This window comes from Salminus brasiliensis, chromosome 1 (genome assembly GCF_030463535.1).
Source record: "Salminus brasiliensis chromosome 1, fSalBra1.hap2, whole genome shotgun sequence".
Lineage (NCBI taxonomy): Eukaryota > Metazoa > Chordata > Actinopteri > Characiformes > Bryconidae > Salminus > Salminus brasiliensis.
The window spans coordinates 65597451-65619290 of NC_132878.1; the positions used below are offsets into that span (position 1 = coordinate 65597451).

At 37.0% G+C, this 21840-nt stretch overlaps 1 protein-coding gene across 4 annotated transcripts; it reads right to left on the minus strand.

The window, feature by feature from the left end:
* Positions 1-3100: 3100 nt before the first annotated feature.
* Positions 3101-21729, minus strand: LOC140561664 (galactocerebrosidase-like). 4 transcript variants are annotated; one of them, XM_072686898.1, is made up of 20 exons: positions 14604-14690; positions 14430-14506; positions 12703-12830; positions 12455-12625; positions 10729-10837; positions 10542-10636; positions 10349-10459; positions 10182-10265; positions 8895-8983; positions 8700-8790; positions 8401-8469; positions 7918-8067; positions 7422-7550; positions 7026-7131; positions 6783-6911; positions 6612-6677; positions 5691-5888; positions 4621-4841; positions 3523-3681; positions 3101-3421 (listed from the first exon to the last, which is right to left on the minus strand). In XM_072686898.1, exons 2-20 carry the CDS (start codon positions 14455-14457, stop codon positions 3386-3388), a joined length of 2169 nt encoding a protein of 722 aa, XP_072542999.1. In that variant the 5' UTR covers positions 14458-14506; positions 14604-14690; the 3' UTR covers positions 3101-3385. The 4 variants fall into 4 exon arrangements, with proteins under 4 accessions (XP_072542999.1, XP_072543020.1, XP_072543014.1 ...); XM_072686919.1 differs by lacking the exons at positions 3101-3421; positions 4621-4841 and having other exon boundaries at positions 3551-3681; XM_072686913.1 differs by lacking the exons at positions 3101-3421; positions 3523-3681; positions 4621-4841; ... (11 more) ...; positions 10542-10636; positions 10729-10837 and adding exons at positions 15110-15290; positions 16723-16867; positions 17010-17099; ... (9 more) ...; positions 21029-21097; positions 21174-21729 and having other exon boundaries at positions 12533-12830; positions 14604-14764.
* Positions 21730-21840: the final 111 nt, after the last annotated feature.

The following is a 21840-nucleotide window of genomic DNA, read 5'->3' on the forward strand; positions in this document are numbered from 1 at the left end:
CTATAGTACAGTTTCTGCTCTTTTAATTGAGTTAGATTGTGATACAGTACTCATACTTTCACTATAGTACAGTTTCTGCTCCTTTAATTGAGTTAGATTGTGATACAGTACTCATACTTTAACTATAGTACAGTTTCTGCTCTTTAATTGAGTTAGATTGTGATACAGTACTCATACTTTCACTATAGTACAGTTTCTGCTCTTTTAATTGAGTTAGATTGTGATACAGTATCCATACTTTCACTATAGTACAGTTTCTGCTCTTTTAATTGAGTTAGATTGTGATACAGTACTCATACTTTAACTATAGTACAGTTTCTGCTCTTTAATTGAGTTAGATTGTGATACAGTACTCATACTTTCACTATAGTACAGTTTCTGCTCTTTTAATTGAGTTAGATTGTGATACAGTACTCATACTTTCACTATAGTACAGTTTCAGCTCTTTTAATGGAGTTAGATTGTGATACAGTACTCATACTTTCACTATAGTACAGTTTCTGCTCTTTTAATGGAGTTAGATTGTGATACAGTACTCATACTTTCACTATAGTACAGTTTCTGATCTTTTAATTGAGTTAGATTGTGATACAGTACTCATACTTTCACTATAGTACAGTTTCAGCTCTTTTAATGGAGTTAGATTGTGATACAGTACTCATACTTTCACTATAGTACAGTTTCTGATCTTTTAATTGAGTTAGATTGTGATACAGTACTCATACTTTCACTATAGTTCAGTTTCTACTCTTTTAATTGAGTTAGATTGTGATACAGTACCCATACTTTCACTATAGTACAGTTTCTGCTCTTTTAATTGAGTTAGATTGTGATACAGTACCCATACTTTCACTATAGTACAGTTTCTGCTCTTTTAATTGAGTTAGATTGTGATACAGTACTCATACTTTCACTATAGTACAGTTTCTGCTTTCTTGAGTTAGATTGTGATACAGTACTCATACTTTCACTATAGTACAGTTTCTGCTCTCTTGAGTTAGATTGTGATACAGTACTCATACTTTCACTATAGTACAGTTTCTGCTCTTTTAATTGAGTTAGATTGTGATACAGTACTCATACTTTCACTATAGTACAGTTTCTGATCTTTTAATTGAGTTAGATTGTGATACAGTACTCATACTTTCACTATAGTTCAGTTTCTACTCTTTTAATTGAGTTAGATTGTGATACAGTACCCATACTTTCACTATAGTACAGTTTCTGCTCTTTTAATTGAGTTAGATTGTGATACAGTACCCATACTTTTACTATAGCACAGTTTCTGCTCTTTTAATTGAGTTAGATTGTGATACAGTACCCATACTTTCACTATAGGACAGTTTCTGCTCTTTTAATTGAGTTAGATTGTGATACAGTATCCATACTTTCACTATAGTACAGTATCTGATCTTTCTGCCTCTTTAGTTGAGTTAATCTCCAGTCTAGAAGAGGCAAATTAGATTTTTACTTGTCAAGGTAATAATGATGCCTAAAGGCTGGGTTAAAATAATTGTATATTAAATCTTCTGAATAGTTTAGGCAAAAACAGTATCAAGACAGCAGTCCTGTATCAAAAATTGACCAGTAATAAAGGGCTATGACAGCAAAGCCAAAAACCACCCATTTTAAACAGACTGAGAAGAGAAAACTGTTTCTAAAGATTAGGAGGAAGAATCGTGACTGTGGCATGTATAATACATGTAGGTTTTTGTATATTGTGCTATTTAATACAATGAAGAATTCCAGTAGTGAAATGACAGGCTAGTAAATCCCACCTTTCATGTACTACCTGAAATTGTCTCAGCCTTGTCTACCATTGTGTAGCATGCCCTCGTCTCGTACAATTGCTGGAGTTTTGGGACTGTTGTCCCATTCTTGTCTGATGTAGGATTCTAGCTGCTCAACAGTCCTGAGTGTCCTTTGTCTGATTTTTTATTTCATGATGCGCCAAATGTTTTTTATTGGGGATTTTTTTGGACTGCAGACAGGTCAGTTCAGCACCCGGACTCTTCTTCTGCAAAGCCATGCTGTTGTGATGGATGCAGTATGTGGTTTAGCATTGTCTTGCTGAAATATGCAAGATTTTCTCTGTGAGAGATGTTGTCTGGATGGGAGCATATGTTGTTCAACATTGATAGTGCCTTTGCAGATGTGTTGGCTGCCCACATCATAGGCACTAATGCAACCCCATTCCATCAGAGATGCAGGCTTTTGAACTGTGCTGATAACAAGCTAGACTGTCCACAACATTTTAAATTCCATCTGATCACAGAACAATTTTCCATTTTAAATGAGATTTAGGCCCAGAGAAGACGGCTGCGTTTCTAAAAACGTGTTGACATATGGCTTCTTCTTTGCATGATACAGCTTTAACTTGCATTTGTGTTCACAGTGATTTCTGGAAGTGTTCATAAGACCATGCATTCATTTCCAGCCCAGAATCATGCCTGTTTTTTTAATGCAGTGCTGCCTGAGGGCTCAAAGGTCACAAGCATCTAATACTGACCGTCGGCCTTGTCCCTTGTGCAGAGATTTCTCCAGATTCTCTTTGATTTTATTATATAATGTAGATGGTGGGATATCTTCCAAGGAATTTTACATTAAAGAACAGGTTTTTACAGATTGTTCATCCTCTGCCCATCTTTGCTTTCTGAAAAGCCCTGCCTCTCTGAAATACTTATACACCCAGTCATGTGAGTTAAGTTGCAAATTGCTCCCCCATCTGTTTTTTACTTTTACTTACTTTTTCCGCCTTTGTTGCTTGTCCCAACTGTCCTAAGATACATTGCTGCCATCAAATTCTAAATGAGTTATATATTAAATATTTTAAATATTAAATATTTTAATATGTTTTTTCAACATCTGATGTGCTCTACGATAAATGAACACAATATGTACATTATTACATGCCATGTTTGATGTGTGGTAGAAAAGGTATGTTTCCTTTGCCTTTGTTTAAAAAACAATTTTATTAATAATTAGTTTTACTGGGAAATTAATTGTGGAGTTTATTACTTATATTGGTGATTAGTCATCAAACACACCAACTGTTGTAAAGTTTACATACTGGTTACACTGGAATGAAAAACAAATAAGTAATCTTTAAATAAGTAAACTTTATTGTTCTACCATTGCCTTGTTGTTTTGTTATGATGTTCAAAGTTTAATTTAATAATCTGCTCTCAGATTTACACTATTCCTTTTGATCAGTTTGGTTGTAACAGCTGCTTGAGTTATTAGAACTGATCATTATCATATGATCACAAGGTGAATTGTTGTAAAATGGTTAACCGCCTCATGAGAAATAACACTTTAATCAGGAAATCAGGTAATCAGGTAATATTCTTCATTCTTCCATTTGGGTCAGGTCAAGACCAGAAGACTAGTCTTCCAAGGTGTTCCTGAGAAGGTATTCGGCCTATAAGACAGGTAAAAAATATAGAATCTCAGATGTATATATATATATTAAACAGTGAAATGGACAAAAAGCAGAAAAGAGATAAAAAATAAAGGTATTACCAAAAAGTCAACAGGATCGTCAGGTTTAGCCTTGCAGCACTCCACCAGGCCCTCAGTGACTGTTGGTATAATGTACTTCATCAGGTACTGTCTCAAGGGAAGGGAGCGAGCCTCCAGCAGCTCACTCTCCTGCTTCTTCACCTCCTTCATATTCTGGTTCTAGAGGGACACAACAGCTTCAGACACAACATTGACCAGTCCCAGTGCAGCATATAAGATATGATTCTTGAAAAATTTGGTGGTGTCTCATATGTAGACACATGATATAGATCCACATTTTGATACAGCAGTATTCAACACTATGTAAGTATGATATTTTTTATGAATGTGCTCTGTATTAAAACATGTTAGCCTTAAGGAACAAGTTTTTTCTCCTTGTTCTCAATATCTATTATGAGCTATGGTCAGAAAAGCATGGCGGAATGCCCTAGGCCTGGCAATAGGGCAATCATTGATAATCCATTGATAATCCTAATCTTTTAACTAGAAAATATAAAGCAGATTATTTTTAGATATCCACAGGATTTGTCTGCCCTTGTGCTTTTGTTTTTTTTTAATACTTGCAGTGCATTCAATATTAAGCTGAGTTTGTTATTTGCCCCACTCTGTTAAATGTACTTATCAATGAATAATTAATTGAGAGGTTTGTACACTGTATTGTTACAGTCCTGTAAATAAATGTATTTAAAACTAATTATGAGCTTAATGCAACTAAAACAATAAAAGAAGCTCATACCCCAACAGTTAGCTACATGCCAAAATCATCACACTTGTGATGCTAGCTAAAGTACACAAGCTACGTTTCTCTTATAGCTCCAGCTCAAAGTTTGGCTGATCGACTACATTTTTCAGAAGAAAAACTGTGTAACTGTAATGTAATTTTTCCTTTTTTTTTGGACAGCTTCTTCCAGTCTAGATAAACATCCAGGGCTGAAGTTAGTGCCCAGTCCAGCCCTGGCTTATACTCAAATAAAACAATGTACATTTGGACAACCAACCAGATCCATTCAACTGCTGTGAATTTAAGATACGCAATACTAGCTAAAATCAGGTTTAGGATAAGAGAAGCATTTTTGGTAATACTAGTCTCTGATTTACCCATTCTTCCAATTGGGCACTCATTCTAGCCTTCTCCTCAGCCTCTCTCAGCTCCCTCTCTGCTGCCTCCCGTATAAGCTGCTGGTCTTTCTCCACAGCTTTCTTTTTCCTTTCTTCAGCCTGTTCTTCAGGGGTGGGGCCATAGTTCTTTGCACCTCCTACTACCTGGATTATCTTCTTTATCACAGCCTTATTCTCAGAATCATCAGTGCTGCTGACCTCTGGAAAATAACACCAAGCCCTGTCTGCATTAGAATTCCACTCAATAAAAGGTTTCAGGATTCATGATGGCTGCTTCTAACGAAAATGGCATGCTTAAAAAAGGTTTCACGAAGCAAAAATATAGTACCTAAATATAGTATAGTGCCAAAATAATTCAACTTATCAATAGTGGAATGTTTTTTGGTGCTACATTTAACCGTTTAAAAAAAAAAAGTATCTTAAAACCAGGCAACAAATCATTTAAGCATCCAAATGGTACTTTGATTTGCCACTGTTTGACATGGACGGATTGTCTTTACTAAAGAACCCTTTAAGCAAGTGAAGTACAATTGGTAACGTAAAGGTTTTCTTTCATTGTAATAATAAAAATAATTATAATAATAATAATGTGATAGGTTTGCAGTTTTTGAACCAAATTGAAACCAAAGTTTGCTAACTTTAGACACCAAACATGTCTTAGATGAACTGTCCAGGGACAATTTCTACTAGATTTTGGAGCACTGCTGTGAAAATTGGCTTGCATACAGCAACAAAAGCATCTCCAACTCTCAAATTTATCCCAAAAGTATTGGATGAAGCACCACTGATCCACAGCTCAATTCTGTGGGGCTATACCCCCCTAGCCTCTGCCTATCATTAAGCATGGTGCTCATAGGTTCATGTTTATCTGCTCCAGAGAGTCCTGTTTGTTTGGCAATACTTCTCTGGAAAAGGGAGAATTGAATATGTTTATTTTACACTAAATAACTGAATTAAGAAACCTAGCCTCATATTTTTTTTATTCAAATCATAAAAGCTTTAAAGAGCATTAGGAATTGCAGCTAACATGTAGAGACACTGACACTCACCTATGTGTTCTGGGTGTATCTCTAGTTCATCAAAATAGTTAAGCACTGTTTTATCCTCTGTGTTTTCTGCCCTGAATGTAGAAAGGCGCTGCAGAAATTCATCCTGAGTGTAGTGCATCTCTTCTGCTATGTTCTGTGGTAGTTGCAGAACCCGCTCTTTTAGAAATTCATTAGTGGCGTCCAGTGAGAAGATGTACTCTATAGAAAAAGAGGCCCCAAAAACCCCATATGGTGAGAGCAATACAGCACACAGAGCCAAATTTTTACACTGGTCTAGAGCCTAGAATTAAAACCATCCAAACAAATACTTGGGCAGATTTAGCCCTTTGAGAATGCAGGCTTAATTTGTGATTAAGTAAGTACAGTGAATTATTCAACATTTATTAATGAATGATGAGATATACAGCATCTAATAGGGATTATTAGTAATCACCATGAATTATTCTGTGACTTATTCTGCATCTACCATAAAATATATTCATCAACTACTACAAATTATTCAGTAACTATGAGTTATTATTAACTAATATAAATTGTTCAATAACAAATATGGATTATTCGGTAACTACTATATAAATATAAAATTAAAAAGCTGCTGTAAATTATTCAGTATCTCATGTATGAATCTTTTTTATTACTGTCATGCGTTTTATTAACTACTATAAATGATTTAGTAACTACATTGAAGTATGGAGTAAATAACATTAATTATTCAATAATTACTATGAATTGGTTAGTAACTACTATGAAATATTCTGTAAGTATCTATCCATCCAGCCATCATATCCACTTGTCTTCGTAGTGGGTTCGGGGCCTACCATTGCAGATAGTGAGTAACTACTGTAAATGATTCTGTTAATATCTTATCTTATCTTATGTTACATTCAACTTTATTTCAGCATCACCATTATCTGACATTACCTGGTATTATCTTTGTGTTATATGTTGGCAGTTTGGATCTGGAGTCCCTCTGTTCCATGTCCTCATCTGAGACGCATTTGACATTTTAAAAATAAAAAGTCAGTAACTACATTAGAAAAACCTGTTCCTGCTTCTTCATACCAACTTATCACAATGTTAGAAGTGCCTCACCATAGAAGAGTTCTTTAGCTTGCTCATATGTAGTGGGATAGCCATCCAATACGAACCCTTGGTTTCTACAAGGCTTTGAGCTGAGCTTCTCTCTGATGATGCGCAACACATTTTGGTTGTCCAGTTGTTCTATACAAACAAACATCATTTTACTTCATACTCTGAAATACCGGATTATCTTCCCACAATTCATGACCCAACTGTTTATGTTGTTAATCAGTTTATAGAAAGAGGAAACTGCACCAGTATTCTGAGACAGACAGTCCTTGAGAGAGTCCAGCAGCTCCTGAGCTCCCTGTAACACGTCATCATTCTTAGAGTCTCCATCACTGCACTGAAGCATTTCTTCCTATTACAAAAATATCCTCATGTTTAACTTACTACTTCAAAACATACATGATATGGACAAAAGTATTGGGATTTCTTCTGAAATCAAGATTTTGGAGCATTGCAGTGAGAATTGGATTGCATTCAGCAAACAGGTGCAACTTAATGTAGCCGAATACATTCATTAAAAGGGGTGTCCACAAACATTTGGACATACAGTGTACATCGGTACCTAAAACAGAACACAGTGGTGAGGGTAAAAAGCTTGGGACAAACTAAAATGTTACATCCAAGACACTGGATCACACTGACCAGATGTTTCATTTTTTCTTCAATGGCATCCTTGACTCTGATATGATGGAGTTTATAATGGTTACATAGTTGGGCTGCCACTGAAGTCTTCCCAACAGCAGGAGGGCCAAGAAGACAAATCTTGATTGGCTGGAGAAAAGTCAATTAATCTTATTAATATTGCAAAACAACTTACAATACAATAATGACTGTAATACAATTCAGAATACATTTTTAAAAATACACTGAATACATACATTACAGGTGGATATGTTTACAATGTAGACAATTTATAAACAATAAATAATTCTTTGAACTATTTTACTTTCAAAAATAGTCTGAATTTCATTTTGGCTAAAAGGTTACTGAAGATTACTTTGGGCTTTCCTTTGAATGAGTATAACTGAATTATTAAACATTATTGAATAACTTCACCTTCAAATCACAATCACAAGGCATCTGTGCATTTGTATACACTTTAACTGAACAACTGTTACTGTAAGTTACTGTTACTCACTAGAAGACACCTGGTTTGTCTGTACTCCTCCACAACACGGCTGATGTTGTCTATTATTCCAGATTCACACACCCAGTGCAGATTGAAAGTGTCCCTCAGCAAAACTTGCTCAATCCGGAGGTTCAGGCTTAGGTGATCTAGATCAGTTTGCTTGAGAAGATTTAATATTCAAATAAAAATGTCATTTTCACAAATCCATGTTCACATGCATGACACATTTTGCACTACACTAAACTCTGTCCATTCATATGCTGCTTTGATACCAATTCATATCCTAGACACATCTGTGTATGGTTGTGCTGCTTATTAATGTTGTGTATATGTGTGTTTATTGGTGTGTACGTAGTTCTGTGTAATGTGCTTCTGTTGCACCATGAGCCTGAAAAAACAACATCTTCTTCCAGTGTATTCCTGTTACATTGAGGAAGGACAACAAAACTATCTGAACTTGAATAAAGTGTTCCCAGGTCAAAGTAGCCATACCGCAATTTCCTGCGTGATGTTCACATCCTCTTTCTTGACTTCCTCAGGACTCAGCTCATATGCAATAGCCTAAAAGATGAATTAATATGCTGTCTAAATAACTTTAGCTATCACTTTAAATGAGCAAAATACTCAATTTCTCTTGTATTTTGTCATCATCACACAGGCCTACTTTTGGTGCCAAACAGCTGTAATTTGTTTTGACATGATTCACAGCCATATGAGCCATTTGATTTTAACTTTTTTTTGGTTAAAGCCTTTTTTTACTCCATGATATGAAGGGGGTAAAGAGATGTTACCTTCACAATGTCTTGAAGCGTATTCTTGGAGTTATCCACAGCAACAAAGTAGTGTGCTTTGGGTTTGTGATCAATGATATTTTGTACTATCCTGGAGAGGCAGATTGTGCAGTCCATTTACAGTAGATAAAATATGTATGTATGCATAAAATAAAGTGTGACAACATCTACAAGTTAAATATCAGTTTCACAAACCCAGCCAGATCGTAGACATGGATGGTAGGAACGATATTAGTGCCTGACCCGAAAACAGGGATGCTGCTCAACTCTCCAAGCCAAGAAGCCTGAGACAAAAACAATGAAAGGGATAAATATTACATTTCAATAACATCACTACAGTCAAGACAATGCCAGCACAAACTGGTATTACACAGATGGCATAATCCCATCTGCAGTTTTTGTATAAGTAAAAAGTCCTGAAAAATCTGAAAAAATATCAGATTTACCATGATGTTAAGAGCAAATGGATAAAATGGAGCAAAATAAAGATATGTGGTTTTAAATAAGAGATGATAATAATATGAGTAATAATATGAGTTTCTGTTAAATCTGGCACTACCACTCTTTTCTGTTATTTGCATGCACAGTTAGCGCTTCAAAAAACACAACATTGTGCAAATAAAAAAAATACCTTGTGAATGAACCTAATAGTAAATTTCCTAGTAAGAAGCCAAGGGGGATTATATTGTCTTTTCTAGTTTAGAAACATGTTTAATCTCACAGGTCAGCCTTAACGCTTTCAAACACACTCAGCTGATTAACTTTTATAATTGTAAGGGCTCACTTTGATTTGTTTGGACTGAGCAAGATAAACACATCACAACTGCAGTTAAGTCGAACTTTACAGAGTTTAAAATAGATTATTGTACAATGACCTAACTTTGGTCAGCCCATGGTAAACCTGAGAGAGCAAGTAAGTGAGTTACGAGCCAGGTTCATGAGGTACTGAGGCATCTAAAAACAAATGCTGGTCATGTAGATTTTGTGTTAGCTGTTTGAGCATGGCACTTTTAGATGGTCAACTAATGTGATTCACTTGAAAGTGGCTCACGTTTAGTAGCTTTTAGAGAAAACAAAGGAGAAGTAGCAGTACTGGACGATATTTTCGATGTTTCAGTACCAGTACTGGTATTGACAGGGCTTGACAAGGATTTGAGGGTGATATGCCAATCTCTAAAAACTAACTAACTAACCCCACCTTATCAGAGCTACTTATACCAGGACAGGACTGGAAACACCTGGAGAAGAAATCAGTGCTCACTACCATAACAAAAAAGAGCACATGCAACTGGAAAGATATGCAGGGGTACGACCAAGAAAATGGCAAAACGAACACAGAACACCCTGATAGTTTAAATATTTTCTGCTTTAATATATCATTTGAATCTTCTACATCTCTATGAGTGGAATTAGATGGAGACGTTAAACCCAAAACAGTGCTGGTTAACACACTCAAAAGGTAGCTTACAAATGTTACAGTACCTTGAAGAAAAAGTGGAAAATACCCTCACCCATCCCATACTGCAGCCCTGCAGCCACAACATAGGTGGTGAGCTTGGACTTTTTCTGAAAGAAAATATTATTTAGGTTAGGTCAAACAACTGACTGAATAAATATGAGAGGAACAAAAACTGGTTATATATTCGAACCGTTTTCCCCAACTTCAAGACAAGCTTCTCTACGCTGGCCTGCTCTTTAAAATTGGGATGCGATCTTTTTCGTCTGTAGTCGTCTTCTAACAGAGGAACCTCAGGATCATCCTAGGAAAGAAAGCAAGACTGAGTTTGAGCGGTGTCTGTTCCATTGTTAAATGTGTAACAAATTATTTGGTGCAACACTCACAGGATCAGCTGGTCTAGTCATCGCCCACGTCATCAATGTTGATACCAAAATAAAGATTTTGGGGAATCTGAAGTGGTCGATTTCACTGTGGAGAGCTGCAATGAGAGAATCAAACATTCAGACCACCATGAAGTAAGACACACCCATACATGGCCACATTCATTTTAACAGGACACACAGTGGTCACCTGAGATTGCCCATGTCGCTTCATCAATTACTTCTGTATCCTCCGAGATGTTATACACAATAACATCACACTTCATCAGGCACTGCAGGAGCTCATCTCTGCTTAATGCCTGAAACAGTGAGGTTCGAAAAATGACAGGATAAGTACAAGTGAGCAAGACATCAGGTAAAGTGGGTCACTTAACTGTACCTTACATAATGGACCACCATATTGGCATGACCTTATTATTATTTCTGTTTATCATAAAATAGATTGTCCTGACAGGGAACATCACAGCCTGGTTTGGGAACAGCACCAATCAGGACAGATGGGCTCTCCAGAGGGTGGTGTGTTCAGCTGAGCGCATCATTCGGACCGAGCTCTGTGACCTGCAGACCATCTACAGCAAGCAGTGCTGGACCAAGGCCAGCAAGATCGTAAAGGACTTCAGCCATCCAAGCAACAGACTGTACTCTCTGTTGTAGTCAATGAAGCGCTTAGTATAGAGTATTTAGAGTATAAGAAGGAGTTTATTTGCATAAGCCATTCAGACTCTTAACCAGGACTGTGGCTATAAAGACTGTTGATGACACCCTCCCCAAACGGGGACACAGGAAAATAGTCATTTTAAAAGGAGGTATACAAACGTTGACCTCAAAAAACCCACAAACATAAGATATAGGCCCTTCAAGTCTCCAATCAGCAAAAATCAGCATAAAAAGTGAAACACATCAAAGTCAGAGGTATGACCAATCACAAAGCAGAACAGATGCTCAACCAACAACAGAGAACAAAAGAGTTAGGAACTACATTATATGGACAAAAGTATTGGGACACCACACTTCCACTGCTCCACAGCTCAATGCTGGGGGACTTTATACCCCTCTGTCTGGCATTAGGCATGGTGCCAAAGGTTTGGTGTTTATCTGCTCCAGAGAGTCCTATTTTTGGCAATGTTTTCCTCAGGGACTAGACAAGTTGTGTGTGTGTGTGTGTGTGTGTGTGTGTGGATTGGCACATCTGTGTCTATAATAGGTGCAACCTAAAGTAGCTGACTGCATTCTTTACAAAGGGTGTCCACAAACTTTTGTACATATAGTGTTTATTTTAATACGTAAAATGAAAAAGTAGATTAGTTTCCTCACGAACATTTGATAAGTAGACATAAAATACTGCGGAAAGTTCAAATCCTGCAGCTGTATGAAAAGGAGTAGCCTTCATGCTGGACAGCCCAATGCTGAAGAGGCCTTTTTGTGATCCGAAACCTGTGACCATAGAGGGCGCTGTTTCGCCATATCTGTTCACATGCACGACAGCCTCCCGCAGACAACGCGACTCACTTGTACTTTCGGTAGCTTTTAGCTGTGGTACCTTTAAGAAAATCTAACGACGACGAGAATCAATTACATGTTCTGTCTTTTAATTCCACAAATTTCTGCAAACGAGGGCTTTATTCCCAGTTTACAACATCAGGAAACTTAGACATAATCCACACCACAGAAATAACACTGTCCATTGGTCACCAGGCTTAATAACACATTTTGGACACGACCAATACACAAGAAATATGATATATGATGAATCATGTATATAAGATGTTGGGCTTCTAGCCCATCTTGCTTGCTGAAGGGAGCACAGCGGGAATCTAAAGGGAGTCCGTTGCGGAGCGGCGGAACAGCGCCCTCTACGGTCGCACTCAGAGTCCAGCAGTCACCAATTGTATCGGAACAGGTGTAAACAGACTCACCGAGTATTCCTCCAGCGCAAAACCTTTCACCTCCTTATCCTTATTTCTAACAGTTCCAACGACCTGGAGGCGCTCGTCGTGTCCATCTTTGTCCTTTCTGGAAACTTCATTCTCCTCTTCCGCTCCTTCATCCTCCTCCAGAGACTCACCGTCAACACAGGTGGAGAGGTGCTACCAAACACAGCAGAGAAAGGGCTCTACAGCTGCAGGCAAGGTGGGCTTAATGGCCGAGCTGTGCGCAGGCTTACCTTAGCGATGTATTTGGATGAATATGAATCTATGTTGTTGATGAAAATCCGTTTAGAGAGCTGAAACCGCTTCGCCATGCTTCTCCCCCCCTCCGTTGCTATGTGAAGTGGTCTGGTCCAGTCGGTTGCTAAGCAAAACCAACAAAACAAAGTTCATTAATTCATAAAACCGACGGTGATTTTAATGGAAATACACTAAGCGAGATAATGAAGACCAAAACGAGCTGATTTTTGTCTTTTTTTAGTGAAAACATGCTTGAACGGGGCACTGTTGGCACAAGGATGATTGTTAATGATATATTTATTAAATTATTCTAGCTGCTGTAACATTTTTAATAGTAAGGGTACTAAAATTGAGCATTGGGGAATGTGGCAAGATATTGCATAGCTACGACTTTTAAGTTTTAAATTCATGTTTTTTTTAGAAATACATTTAGCCAGATAATAAAGACGGATTAAGAAAAAAAAATCAGCAGATCATTAATTTAATTTATTAAATTATTAACTAAATTTCATTTCTGTTTATTTTAGTGAATGGTTTCTAGTGCTAAAATGAACATAACGGGGGAAAAGGCCCAGTTTTGACACTTGCGTTGGTTTCCCTGTGTCCTTAATCATCTGTCATCTAGTAGAATTAACTTACATCGAGGGACAGAACTGTAATGTTGCGACAAGCGTGACAAACTAGCAACAAATGGCAAAATGTGTAGTAAAATGTAAAAAATGTAAAATAAATAAATAAATTAATTAATTAAAATAGATCAAATAAATAATAGTCTGAATTAGTTACAATGTTTTTGAGTTGTAAAATCTTTATTATGAGGAATCTCTTTACAAAACACAAAATACAAAAAAGAAAATACATTTTCACAGTGATATTAAAGATCTCTCTCTCTCTCATCAATTTATTTATTAATCAGTAAATCGATTTACTCATCAATTAACACAAATTATTAATTTGTTCAAAACTCTGAAAACATTGATTTGGCATCTACTCTCAAATTTACATGAAGTACATATAGGCACATTCTGAGTGTCTTTAAAAGTAGTTGGAGATCAGTCTGCATCCACCAGGAAGTTATCAAACTGTGCAAATTCAAAAGAATGCGTCCCTATTGCAGCCCAGCCATTCTTTGGTTGAAGTACCACAGCATTCTTCCATAAAGGATAACCATTCAGCATCCCAAATGCAAAATCACCCTGATAGAACACATAAGTCCTTAGTCATTCAAAGGTGCTTTTAACAAAGTAACAATACAAAGATACAAAGGGAAACAGATAAACCCATACAAAAGACACATCAAAGAAAAATAAAAAACAACATCATCATCAAGTCATAGGAAATATATAGAATATATAAATGCATTTATCAAGTTAATAAGGAATTATGACAAAAATACAATACATCTAAATATATACTTATGTCAATTTCTTTTGTAGTAACAAATGTTTATCTTTAACATATTTCTAACATTAAATTTCCTTTAAAAATGTTTAAAAGTTTGTTGTGCAGTTTATTTTTTTATATTTTGTTTTTTGTTGTGCAAACAGGAAGCAACAGTGAGCAGTGAAAATGTTTTATACATTTTTTAAATAATATTTAATCAAATTGAACCTTTGGGAACATGCCAAGATATTGCATAAAACTTGCAAACCCAAGTACCCAGTGCAAGAGAAATCTAATAAATGAATGTACAGTTGTAGTCCTACTAAGAATAAACACTTACCTTTACAGTGAGAGTTAATGTATGCCATACGCCTGGTCTGGTCCCTGATAATCCTTCAGCAAGAACTTTTTGTCCACCTTAGATAAGAAGAGGCCATGGTCAGCAGAGTTTGTAGGTACAATGCTTAGTGAAAAGCTATGGAGATCAATAAGAAAGAAAGAAAGGGCTACTCACCTATATCATTGGTCACTTTGTATGTGCCGTTTCCAAATACCCAATAAAAGACACCCATGGCATTCCTTACTGATTCTCCTGCTTGATTCACCCTCGCTGCAACAAAAACACCTCCATTCGCAGCTTCAATGTAGATGTCACAGGACAGAGTCAGATCTTGCCTGTAGAAACAGTAAGCACTGAATCAGCCCCACCAAAGCCTGCATGCGAGAGCAAACATTGACTCTGAATGATCTATAGGCGTCCAAAAGTATCTAGAGACACTTCTAATTTCTTAATTCAGCTACCCTATTGTGCACCCATCGCTAACACGGACATTCACCTGCACACACACCACTTGCATAATCTTGATGGAAAAGCACTGCCAACAGAATGAGACGGCACTGGCTAGGCAATAACCACAATTTTACAAGAACACTACCTACAAGGGTCAAAGCATAACGTGCTCAATTATTAAATATAATGGCATATGAGGAAATGCTCTGTAGAAGCTCTGAGGAACCCACCAGCTGTGGTCTCCTACAACACTGATGGTCTGGTCAGCATCATAAGACCATGAAACTGGTCGCTGGCTGACAGCCTGACGTAAGGTGAAGATGTGCGGCCCTGGATCTGTGAGGTTTCTGAAATATTCAAACACTCCGGTTTGATCAGCAAAATATGGAGCCTCTGAGAAGGGAGGGTTACCTAAACATAAGAGGGATGAAGAAGAGTACACGCTTTCAGAAATGTACTCTATCAAGCTCCTGTATTTTATCACCTCTTGAGTAAAATATGCAAACTTTTCTGCTTACTACAGATGTCGTCAATCTGAGAAGACATCTTTGGTGTCCAAACTTTGCTTTTGTTGGGTTTGCACTGGAACTAACATTGCTAGAGCGAATATTGCTAACAAACACCAGTCAATAGTCACACAAATCTTTTCTGTAAATACATGCTTAAATATGTATTTACATCTCTTGTGACTTGTGTCGATGCGATTTAGTGACTGGCATGTAGTGGCAAACTTTTAAAATGAACAAAATTTCTGTGTGTACGTTAGGGGTGGGCAATATGACGTTTTATCATATGACGTTTGGTGGTATGAAGTTATCGTGGTACACAATATGCTTTTATGAGTATACTGTGGATATTGTGTAGGTAGTCCAATTTGATTAAATGGGGTGCAGCATATTTTGAGTAAAAAATATGGTACTCAGTGTGGTTGAGTCTTAGATAGCAGTTTTTACCATTTTTACACTGTTGTTGCATTTTGTCTGCATGTCAAAATATTGCAATAAATATTGTATATTGTGAAAAATGTCTTTGTATATCATGATATAACATTTTCACCATACTGCCCAGCTATAGTGTACCTGAACTGGGGCAGGGCAATATGGTAAAAATACTATATCACTATATTTAAAGATAAGAGAATAAAGTTTTATTCACTATACACAATATTTATCACGATACATGTAATCACAGACTAAAAACATTAGTAACAACAGATTCTTAGATGCCTAGAAAAGCATATTATGATCAAGATAAAATTTATCACGATACGATAGAATAGCGTCATATTGCCCCCCCCCCTCCCCATTTTAGAATGGGACACCATGCACTATGCAAATTTTGGTGCTGTTACTGAACTTACACACTTGATTGAACTCCCTCATTAATTAACAAGCTCCTCCTGTGCTGGGTCAGGTGCGTTTGAGCTGGGAACACTGAAACACTAAAATGTGCCGAAAATGTTGCCGAAATGCAGAAATGGCTCCAATACGACATAAATCATGAACGTAAACTGTAGAAAGTGGACTGAGATCCTGCAGGGGAGTAAGAATTCAGCACACAGCTCAGCTCACACAGCTGCCCCAAGAGTTCAACTGTGAGCTAAACTGTGAGGTCTTAGTTCATTTTTCATACAGCAAGGCACTCTGACTTGTCTGTGCAACATTAATGGCGACGTGGATGCAGTTTGACCGAAAAGGTTGTGTGCTACATTAGCCTCATAGCTCCAGTGCAAAACTAACAAAACAACAATCATGTTTTGTTTGATTGACTACATGTCAGTGTGGAGTATATAGAGAGCAAAGCACCTACAATAAAAGAGCAAAGAAACTGCAAAGAAACCTACGGGCATCAAAGTCATCAAAATATTTCTTGGGGAAAGGTGCAGACTTGGGGGGATCAGGGTAGAGGCCTTTTTGGCCACTGGCAATGGTTGTAACTGTATAAACTTCATCAACATCCAATGTCAGGGAAAAATATCCATTTTGAATCTGTTGACATTGATATTGATATAAATGTTACAAAGCTTTACAATGTGGTATAAACAATGCACATTCATTTGTATTGTTTTATAATATTTTTATAATATATATTTTGCTATTTTTAGCAATTTATAATACTAATCATTTTCACCTTTATGGGATCAGTCTTCTTGAAAAGTACATCTTTTTTGGTCTCAAAATCAAATTTTGTGTACCACTGCTGGAGCTCAGTGAGTGCTGCCTAAATAAAGAAAGCATGCAACATCTAATTAAACCTTCTAGTTAACAAACAGCTGTCTGGTCATATTAAACAGAGACAGAGAGACTCACAAAGGAACCTTTGAGCTGAAATGTCGCCGTCTGAGGGGAGACGCTGTAAGGTGGGAGTGGAGGTCGTATGCACTGAGAGTGATTGTGACTCTGCAGAAAGAGGAATGGAAAGCCCCAGCTTAAGTAAAAAGTGAACTAACTGGTGACTTCCTTCAGGACTAAGAGAAAAGACAACAAGAAGAACACCCACCATGGTCTCTATCACAACCGTGAGGTTCCCTTTGCCATCTGTTAATGCTACATAACTTCCACCCCGAGCAAGGTGGCCCACAGTATTCAGATAGCTCCAGCCAGGTTGTGCAAACTGGGTAGTGTGAGCTAAACCACAGAGATGCCTTTATTTTAAAACATTTTTCATCACATGAGAAATAATTGATATTTATAAAATTATGTATAATAATTAGTAGGGAACTAAGAATCTAAAAAAAAAAAGAAAGGAATTCCCTCAGAATAAAATATCCAGAAAGCTTAGTGTTTAAAACATGATGAACTCTCTAGTTACATTTGAAATTAAATTAATTTAACAGAAAATTCTAAGATAATTATCATATATTGTTCATGTTGTTCCTAAATACCTGAAAACATCTAACACACTGTTTGAAGTGCGGTTTAATGTTTTAATATTTTGGTGAGCTGTTTAAAAAGAAAAACAACAAAAATGATAAATATCTAAAATATAACTATAAAAATATAACTATAAAATATAACTTTTGCAGAAAGGGATTACCCCTTTATTTTCCTTGCAGTGTACAATACCAGCAAAAGGTATCTGAGAAAATGATAGGTAAATACATGAACAACTATATGAACGTACATGTCTAGCTATTCATCTGAGTGCTAAGCATTTATTTGTATAAAAAAAACAAACTCTAACATTACAATAAATACTCACTGAGAAAGGCCAGTATTTCATTACCTTGGCATTATGATAAATTATTACAATAATGATAACAAACAGACACCTCTACTTTGCATTTTAATTTTCACTCTTATATATGGATCACTGATGTGTATGCCGATTACCAGTTATCCATATCGGGGATTCCACCACATAATTCCCACTCCATGGCTCTTCTGCGGTCATCAAACCATCTCCGCCAAAAGAGAGATCTTCATAGTAACTTGCTATCAGATTCCAGGAAATAGTCCTACAAGACAAGACTATCACTAACATCAAACTACAAACAAATTCATTCATAGACCCTTCATCACTGAGATGTCAGGAGCATTCTGAGAGCGTTTAACTCACGAGGTCATCCTGCCATTGACGTAGTTCTGGTTCAGAATACGAGCCCAGCACCCCGCACCAATGTCATTGTTGAATGTGCTGTAATCCTCAGAGGACCAAAGCCGTTTCTCTGTAAGCAGGGCCTCCTTCACTGTAGTGGTGCCTGGGTAGTGAACTCTGGCAAAAGAGCACTGCAGAACTTAAAATGCCACTGTGAAGCTATGCAGAAGCAAACAGTGGTAATAAGGCTAGCAGAGGGCAATATTAATGTTAATGTTATTATGACTGAAATTGTTTTATTCATATCTATTCTTTCATTCATTTATTGGTTTTTATGTGGCTCTGCTATTTGCTTCTGCTCCGACATGAACTCAGAAAAACTGAATATCATTTTTTTTTTTATTATATTTTCTTTCATTGTCTTCAACTATAATTAATACATTTAATCATGATCTTTTATGTCTTACCCAATCACATCAACAGCATCATTGAGGTATGGATCAACCAGCAAAGCATTTGAAATATCCCAGTTCCCATCTGCTGCTATAATGCCAACATCTACTAAACCTGCTCTGTCTAATGTGTCTCGAAGCACCTGGAGAAAACACAAAGCATAAAAGACAACAGTAAAAAATCTAATTTTAGATTTCTTTTTAAACAATTAATCAAAATACCAAATTATATATTTAGGCCTTTTTTTCTGTCTTACCCTGATGTATTTTGCATTAAAGTCCCTTTCATTCCATATCTAAAAATAAAGTATATAATTAAAAACATATATAATATTATATATGAATATATGTCACTTGTAAGGAAACTGTGACGAAACCTCATAATGGAAGAGAAAATGCATACCCCTATGTACTCAATATCAAGGTTATGATATTGTTTTGCACCAATGACCCAAGACACAACATAGTTAGCGGTGATGTTTGGAAAGGTGTACGGCCAGTTAGTACCATTACCAATCCATCCAGGGAACGCCCAGGGAAGGCCTTCAATAAAATCAAGAGATCTAATGTCAGATAACCCATCATGGGGTGCTGTACTTTTTTTTGCTGTAGTATTAATAAAAAAAAGGAAATCCTACCAATAAGAGTAATGTTTGGGTTCCTCTTCTTGGCTTCCTTCATGAGCCACCACTCATAACCACGGAAAAAATTCTCATCTTTCTCATTGTGCATGTGTGATGGTTCTGTGCCATCTGTAACAGACAATAAATTCACATGGGTGGACAGATGAGCGTTTTGACAGATATACTGGAAATGTTTAGTTCAACAGCAAAGCTTTGATAAGTTTGTACTATTTCTTTTCAAATGATAATAATCATTTTACTGTAATGAAAGAAATCTACCAAAAGTGCACTGACAAGAGAAAACAGAGTCTAACACACTTCAGTTCCTGTGCTGAGAGATGCTGCATATACCAAGAGGCTCCACTGCAGTTCTGGAGGGAACTCATATCATTTTCCTTCAGCACAGGGACATTTTTCTGACTGAACAACAGGTCTCTGAGCTAGCTAAGCACTTCTGTCTTCAAGAGCGTTAAAGGTGGTGGGAGTGGAGGTAATAATAGTGGTTCTAACATTATTTGCCCTGTCAACTGGCGCAGTATGACATCATTCGAAAATCTGCAGAGTCTGCAAATAGCATTACATTTTAAATTTCTGCGCCCCCAACTTTTGCTTGGTGTGCATTTTTTATTTCGCGTATTTGGGATTAGTAGGATAAAAACTAAACTTTGTAGACAAAGTTGTTTTTGCAAAAAACAATGTCCTCATATGAGACCAAAGGGTCAAAGTTTTTAAAAATGAAGTATCATGTTATGGCCCCTAATGAGGACGCAGGGTCTCAAGAGGTTAAAGGATGATTACCGGAAAAGAAAGACTTATGTGTTTCTAACGATTGGATAAGATAAATCGTGCATGATCGGGAGCATGAAGACAGTCATAACGAGGGTAAAAAGGTGCATTTTGATTTCATGTTGTTTGTAACAGTACTTACATGAGTTTATTGATTAATTTAGGCTGTCTAAAAAGGCTGTCACATATCTCTGTTTACTATTATATAATAATCTGTTCAGGAATTACAAATGCATGGCAATTAATGGAAAATAAATGTTCTTTGAATTAATTTGATTTGACTATGTGTTGAAGAATAGCACACAATTGTTTTGGTTTATAAGGATCTTATTGTCTTCACACAGTCTTCACAGTCAGTCAAGACAATGACAACCTGACATTCATGTGACTTCTGGAATGGCTGATCACCTGACAAGGGACTTTCAAATCCACCTTACTAAGGACATTTGGCAAATTCTGAAAAGAATTCATGCATTGAGTAGAAAATGACTTTAGTACCATTTGTTGAGAAGACCAACAGACTAACAGTTGTCATACCTGTGGTTTGGGAATCACCACCTATTTCCACTTTAAGAATGTGTAGTGAAGCTCCAAAGCTGGGCTGCGAAGATCAACGTTGTCCAAACATTAAACAACAAGGGGAACAAATACTTGTCAACTCTCAATAATAATAACCCAAAAATAGTTATTTCTGCCAAAGACCTAATTACAGAGCTTTATTTTTGAGAGTGTAAGAATTCTGTGCAGCTACCTTGAAAAGGTAATCCAGTATTTGACTCCTGTAAGGCTCTTCATAGTTGACCAGAAGTCGCGAAGTGGCCTGGGGGGGCAAACACACACCTCAGCTGTCAGTGGGGCTTCAGAAATCAAGCTGAACAACAGCGCACATGACATACCCCTCCTCCGCTTAAGCCTCCTATGCCATCAAACCGTCTCCCCAGCCCGATCCGGTCGTCCAGAATGTAAAAGTCAGCCAAACATACGCAGAAACATGGCACCAGCAGCGGAAAACGGCCAGAAATCATAGCAGCTTCGTCTGTATAATGATGGGCGGTAAATGAGAGAAACTAATGAGACCATGACCCTGATCTCCACTTTGCTGCTGATGCTTCCTTGTTTAACAACGTGACTCGCTGGACGTCCTCGATGGGCTCTGTTCAAGAGCCACTTCAGCCAGCCACTCACATTTTTATTATTACAGTTATTTTTTTTTAACACTGATTTTATTATTTAGGGTGTTAAAGTATAAATGTTAATAGCACAAATAAGTCTAAAATGAAAAGCCTTCGCTACGCTTCTCAATCCAACATGCTATGCCGTTGTAAACATGGTGTGGTAGGGCATCACCTTGACTCTTCAAACGTAACGCTATCTTAAATCCTAACAACGTCTTCAACAATAATAAGGTCACAAAAAGTACATTATGTTCTAATTGTTGATCTTGGTTTCTCGATTTCGTGTGATCTTGGCGAAGTAAACCCTCCTTAAATCAGCATTGAACGAACAACCACACAAACACGCCACGGTCTTGAAGGTAGCCTGGTGACGTCACGGGGAGGCTTT